This window comes from Anopheles merus, unplaced genomic scaffold (assembly GCF_017562075.2).
Source record: "Anopheles merus strain MAF unplaced genomic scaffold, AmerM5.1 LNR4000161, whole genome shotgun sequence".
NCBI lineage: Eukaryota > Metazoa > Arthropoda > Insecta > Diptera > Culicidae > Anopheles > Anopheles merus.
This window is the reverse complement of record NW_024427741.1, coordinates 59,002-66,366: the sequence shown is the minus strand read 5'-3', so window position 1 is coordinate 66,366 and position 7,365 is coordinate 59,002. Positions and strand designations below refer to the sequence as shown.

At 39.6% G+C, this 7,365-nt stretch overlaps 1 protein-coding gene across 1 annotated transcript; it reads left to right on the top strand.

Annotated features, from left to right (window-relative positions):
* The first annotated feature begins 320 nt into the window (after window positions 1-320).
* LOC121601740 lies at window positions 321-2,500 on the top strand. Its single transcript, XM_041930547.1, has 2 exons — window positions 321-1,778; window positions 1,853-2,500. Exons 1-2 carry the CDS (start codon window positions 612-614, stop codon window positions 1,856-1,858), a joined length of 1,173 nt encoding a protein of 390 aa, XP_041786481.1. The 5' UTR covers window positions 321-611; the 3' UTR covers window positions 1,859-2,500.
* Window positions 2,501-7,365: the final 4,865 nt, after the last annotated feature.

Here is a 7,365-nt window from a genome sequence, read left to right as displayed (position 1 = left end):
ACATGCTAAACACCATCGCCCTGCTCCCGTATTCAATGAAGGAGAGTTTGTTGTAATTAAAAATGTAGATAACACACCAAATTCAAACAAAAAACTCATTGCCAGATATAAAGGTCCATACGTTATCCACAAACGTTTACCTAATGACAGATATGTTATACGTGATATCGATGGAATACAAATGACGCAAATACCATATGATGGGTGGTGGAGTCGGACAAGTTGAGAAGATGGATAGTGCCTCTGGGGGGAGCTTGATCGGAATATGTTCATAAAGCTACACTTAAGATTAAGGGTAGGGCTACATATGCAGGAAAAATTGAGGTCAATTTCTCGTCAGGATGGCCGAGCTGTAGAAATTAGAAATTCGAATTTGTATATACCTCACACATACACCTTGACATCCTTACACATACACCTTTTCTATATGTACATCTTGTTTGTGCGATCACACCTAGGTTTAAGTATCTCAGGCAATACTGTCAAATAGAGATGTCATTCGTGATTGAGCGCTAAAACAGAAAACACGCAATTCTTCAGCCTTCAGTTAATTCTTCCGAAATTAAGAAAGATTACAATTCAGAAGTGGGATAAACCGTTTGTGCCGAAAAATGCTTACAAAAGAGGAACTTCTTTGTGCTTTGGAAGTTGCTAACATCGAAGTGCCTCCGAAAGCAACTTTACCACAACTACGCATGTTGTACGAGCAAAGTGTACCGAAAAACAAAATGGAGGAACAATCAACCCAGAATTTCATTCCTCAAAGAGTGTGTGCAGATGAAGACGAAGTGACGAACAATGGAAACCACGTTGCAGCAGCCGCCATCTTGATGAAAGACAAAGCTGCTCCGACATCTTCGACGCAAGGTGCTTCATTCGACGCAACTTCTCATCAATTGGAATTAATGGCGCTACGAGCAAAAATTATGGAAATGGAACAGCGGCAGACGTTTACGGATGGTCGATTGGTTCATCCCGAGGAGTTGAAACATTTGATACCGGAATTTTCTGACGGCCTCGGTATCAATAAGTGGATCAATACGATTCGCTACAATAGCGAATTATATGGATGGCAGGATCGCACGATGCTTTTATATGCAGGCAGTCGGTTGACTGGAGCAGCAAGCGAATGGTACAATGGCTTCCGTAACACTTTGAAGACATTCGACGAATTCGCTGACACAATTAAAAAGGCTTTTCCTGATCGCTGTAACGAAGCCGTTATTCATAGCCAATTAGCATCGGTCTACAAGAAAATTTCTGAGTCGTACACAAGCTATGTATACCGAGTAAATGCGCTGGGAATGTCAGGCCACGTGAGTGAGGAGGCTATCATAACTTATGTCATCAGAGGACTTTCTCGTGACCCTCTCTATGATAGCCTTGTGACCAAGGATTACCGCGATATTTACGACCTGATTGACAACATTAAGCGATATGAATCCCATCTTCTGTTGCGCAAAAACCCAGAACGCCGCAGCCCATCTCACATCAACACCATTTCCCCGAGACCGATTCCACCAAGACAAACGACGACAGAACCTCTTCGATGTTATAACTGCTCGAATCATGGACATCATTCATCGCAATGCACACAACCTCGCCGAGCTCCGGGTTCCTGTTTCCGATGTGGTAGCACATCACATGTCATTCGCAACTGTCCTGTCCCAGATAGACGTCAACTAACGGTTGCTGCGGTACAGGGCAACGACAATGAAACAGCGCATCTAGATTCTGGGGAAAATGGAAACTTCGTTCAACTTGAGGCCTATCAGGAGGTAAGTGTAGCTTTTAAGAGAAACAATGTTTGGAGCCCAGGGTTAATTATAACATCTCTTTTTGATTCCGGTAGCTCTAAAAGCTTCATAAATGAAGCCATTGTTCCGGTTACAAAACTAAGCGCTCCCCAACCAAGTGGATTTCGAGGAATAGGAAATGTGAATTTACAAACTCTTGGAACAGTACAGCTAAAACTTAGTTTTCGTAATCAAACATTCATTCACAATTTCTATATTTTACCAAAAAGCTACATGTCCCTATCCATGATAGTAGGGAGAGATTTGTTATCAGAATTTAACATCACACTCGCTCAATTCCGTAAACATTACAGCAAACTTATGCTGATGAATTTAAATAAAGATAAAATTCTGAACTTAAAAAAACCGGGTTTTTACCATAAGCTCCAAACGTTGGGTCTTTTACGTAGTTCGATCCAGGCTCCCTTACCAGAGGTATGCAAAGATTCGAAATTGTCCGATCCCAATATTTCTTCAAAATTCATTTCGATATCAGACAAATCTGAACATAAACAACAATATGACACAACTTTTTCTGAAATGTGTTCTATAAATATTAGCGATGAGGCTAGCACTATAAATGTTGGAGAACACCTTTCTAAAGAACAAGGCATTGCTTTAAGATCAATAGTGTCCAATAATTACATTAATTTTCCGGATAAACATATAATACCATCTGCTCATAAAATGCGAATTAGCTTAACTCATGATACCCTATTTTCACAAAGCCTAGACGACTTTCTTTCGATGAAAGGAATAAAGTAAAAGTCATTGTGAAGGATTTATTAGAGAAAAATATAATAAGACCCAGTAACTCTCCTTATGCTTCCGCACTGGTACTCGTTAGGAAGAAAAATGGCGAAATTCGTAAGTGTGTCGACTACCGACCTCTTAATAAAGTAACAATCCGCTACAACTACCCGCTTCCACTCATAGAGACGTGCCTAGAACACTTGGGCAATAAAAAATTCTTTACGTTACTAGACCTAAAGAGTGGTTTTCATCAAGTGGCAATGGACGAGGATTCAATTAAATTCACAGCGTTTGTTACTCCAGACGGCCAGTACGAGTACACGCGTATGCCCTTCGGATTAAAAAACGCGCCAGCTGAATTTCAGCGTTTCATTAATACAATTTTGCGGAAATTCATCGAGAATGAAATGCTGGTTGTATACATTGACGACATTCTCATAGCTTCTCAAGACTTTAAAGAACATCTTGAAATAGTTAGTGAAGTTTTGCATACTCTACGAAATAATGGGTTGGAGCTACGGCTTGATAAATGTAAGTTTGCTTACGATGAATTGGATTACTTAGGATACAAGGCCAATCATTCAGGTATATGTCCTAGCGATAATCATGTAAAAATTATCAAAAACTATCCTGTTCCTCAGAACACAAAACAGGTACAACAATGTTTAGGTCTTTTTTCGTTTTTCCGGAGGTTTGTTCCACATTTCTCTAGTATTGCAAAACCACTTACTAATCTTTTGAAAAACAATGTTCCATTTATTTTTGATGATGAGTGTAAAAAAGCATTTGAAACACTCCGAGATAAATTGATAGTAGCTCCGGTGCTTGCCATATACGACCCTAAACGCGAAACTGAACTTCACTGTGACGCAAGTTCGATAGCTTTTGGTTCTGTGCTTTTGCAAAAACAGGATGATGGTAGATATCACCCTATTTCGTATTTTTCCAAACCACTTCGGCTGATGGAGCTAAATTGCACAGCTACGAGCTTGAAACATTGGCCGTTATATATGCGCTCAAACGTTTCCATACCTATGTACACGGCATTCCAATAAAGATAGTGACTGATTGTAATTCTCTGGTAGAAACGCTTAAAAATAGAAATTCGTCCGCAAAGATAGCACGTTGGTCACTGTTCCTGGAGAATTATAATTACATTATTCAACATCGCCCTGGATTAGCAATGAGTCATGTAGACGCATTAAGCCGACTGGAACATTTGGCTGCCTTCGATGATGTTGATATTGACTTCCAAATACGTGTAGCTCAAGCTAGGGATCCGCTTATCCAAACTCTGAAAAAAGAGTTAGAGACGACGGATGTCGAAGGTTACCAATTACAAGACGGTATTGTATTCAAACGATCACCTTCTAATAGGCTAAAATTATACGTGCCAACAGAAATGGTTAATAATCTGATACGATCAATACACGAACAAATAGGTCATTTGGGAGCCGAAAAATGTTGCAACCAAATAGATCAGAATTATTGGTTTCCTAACAGAAAAACACGGATAATAAACTTTATAAATAACTGCTTGAAGTGCATTATTCACTCTGCTCCATCTAGAGTAAATAATCGGAACCTTCATAGCATCCAAAAAGAACCTTACCCATTTGATACCTTGCACATTGACCATTTTGGACCGCTACCTACATCATCTTTAAAGAAAAAATACTTATTGGTAGTAATAGACGCATTTACGAAATTCGTTAAATTGTATCCAACAACTTCCACTAGTACAAAAGAGGTGTGCAATGCTCTAAAACAATATTTCTCTTACTACAGTCGACCTAAAAGAATAATTAGCGATCGAGGTACATGCTTTACTTCAGCCGCATTTTCCAATTTCCTTTCTTCTCGCGGAATTAGCCATGTGTTGAATGCCACAGGATCACCACAAGCTAATGGTCAAGTGGAAAGGGTCAATCGCATTATTCGTCCCATATTGAGCAAATTATCAAATCAGACCGACCATGTAGATTGGGTGACCCATTTGCTATCTACAGAATACGCTCTTAATAATACCATTCATTCGTCCACTCGTTTTTCCCCTTCTATGCTATTGTTTGGTGTTAACCAACGAGGCCCTTCAGTAGATATATTGACCGAATATTTAGAAGACAAAAACAAAGCATTTTCAGATTTAGAAACTATACGTGCAGAAGCATCATTCAATATTTTAAAATCACAACAAAATAATGAGAAACAACATGCTAAACACCATCGCCCTGCTCCCGTATTCAATGAAGGAGAGTTTGTTGTAATTAAAAATGTAGATAACACACCAAATTCAAACAAAAAACTCATTGCCAGATATAAAGGTCCATACGTTATCCACAAACGTTTACCTAATGACAGATATGTTATACGTGATATCGATGGAATACAAATGACGCAAATACCATATGATGGAGTGTTGGAGTCGGACAAGTTGAGAAGATGGATAGTGCCTCTGGGGGGAGCTTGATCGGAATATGTTCATAAAGCTACACTTAAGATTAAGGGTAGGGCTATACATATGCAGGAAAAATTGAGGTCAATTTCTCGTCAGGATGGCCGAGCTGTAGAAATTAGAAATTCGAATTTGTATATACCTCACACATACACCTTGACATCCTTACACATACACCTTTTCTATATGTACATCTTGTTTGTGCGATCACACCTAGGTTTAAGTATCTCAGGCAATACTGTCAAATAGAGATGTCATTCGTGATTGAGCGCTAAAACAGAAAACACGCAATTCTTCAGCCTTCAGTTAATTCTTCCGAAATTAAGAAAGATTACAATTCAGAAGTGGGATAAACCGTTTGTGCCGAAAAATGCTTACAAAAGAGGAACTTCTTTGTGCTTTGGAAGTTGCTAACATCGAAGTGCCTCCGAAAGCAACTTTACCACAACTACGCATGTTGTACGAGCAAAGTGTACCGAAAAACAAAATGGAGGAACAATCAACCCAGAATTTCATTCCTCAAAGAGTGTGTGCAGATGAAGACGAAGTGACGAACAATGGAAACCACGTTGCAGCAGCCGCCATCTTGATGAAAGACAAAGCTGCTCCGACATCTTCGACGCAAGGTGCTTCATTCGACGCAACTTCTCATCAATTGGAATTAATGGCGCTACGAGCAAAAATTATGGAAATGGAACAGCGGCAGACGTTTACGGATGGTCGATTGGTTCATCCCGAGGAGTTGAAACATTTGATACCGGAATTTTCTGACGGCCTCGGTATCAATAAGTGGATCAATACGATTCGCTACAATAGCGAATTATATGGATGGCAGGATCGCACGATGCTTTTATATGCAGGCAGTCGGTTGACTGGAGCAGCAAGCGAATGGTACAATGGCTTCCGTAACACTTTGAAGACATTCGACGAATTCGCTGACACAATTAAAAAGGCTTTTCCTGATCGCTGTAACGAAGCCGTTATTCATAGCCAATTAGCATCGGTCTACAAGAAAATTTCTGAGTCGTACACAAGCTATGTATACCGAGTAAATGCGCTGGGAATGTCAGGCCACGTGAGTGAGGAGGCTATCATAACTTATGTCATCAGAGGACTTTCTCGTGACCCTCTCTATGATAGCCTTGTGACCAAGGATTACCGCGATATTTACGACCTGATTGACAACATTAAGCGATATGAATCCCATCTTCTGTTGCGCAAAAACCCAGAACGCCGCAGCCCATCTCACATCAACACCATTTCCCCGAGACCGATTCCACCAAGACAAACGACGACAGAACCTCTTCGATGTTATAACTGCTCGAATCATGGACATCATTCATCGCAATGCACACAACCTCGCCGAGCTCCGGGTTCCTGTTTCCGATGTGGTAGCACATCACATGTCATTCGCAACTGTCCTGTCCCAGATAGACGTCAACTAACGGTTGCTGCGGTACAGGGCAACGACAATGAAACAGCGCATCTAGATTCTGGGGAAAATGGAAACTTCGTTCAACTTGAGGCCTATCAGGAGGTAAGTGTAGCTTTTAAGAGAAACAATGTTTGGAGCCCAGGGTTAATTATAACATCTCTTTTTGATTCCGGTAGCTCTAAAAGCTTCATAAATGAAGCCATTGTTCCGGTTACAAAACTAAGCGCTCCCCAACCAAGTGGATTTCGAGGAATAGGAAATGTGAATTTACAAACTCTTGGAACAGTACAGCTAAAACTTAGTTTTCGTAATCAAACATTCATTCACAATTTCTATATTTTACCAAAAAGCTACATGTCCCTATCCATGATAGTAGGGAGAGATTTGTTATCAGAATTTAACATCACACTCGCTCAATTCCGTAAACATTACAGCAAACTTATGCTGATGAATTTAAATAAAGATAAAATTCTGAACTTAAAAAAACCGGGTTTTTACCATAAGCTCCAAACGTTGGGTCTTTTACGTAGTTCGATCCAGGCTCCCTTACCAGAGGTATGCAAAGATTCGAAATTGTCCGATCCCAATATTTCTTCAAAATTCATTTCGATATCAGACAAATCTGAACATAAACAACAATATGACACAACTTTTTCTGAAATGTGTTCTATAAATATTAGCGATGAGGCTAGCACTATAAATGTTGGAGAACACCTTTCTAAAGAACAAGCATTGCTTTAAGATCAATAGTGTCCAATAATTACATTAATTTTCCGGATAAACATATAATACCATCTGCTCATAAAATGCGAATTAGCTTAACTCATGATACTCCTATTTTCACAAAGCCTAGACGACTTTCTTTCGATGAAAGGAATAAAGTAAAAGTCATTGTGAAGGATTTATTAGAGAAAAATATAATAAGA

What these genes read in the sequence shown, in the direction of transcription:
- LOC121601740 (XM_041930547.1), top strand. Translation starts at nt 612, where the DNA reads ATGCTTACAAAAGAGGAACTTCTTTGTGCTTTGGAAGTTGCTAACATC.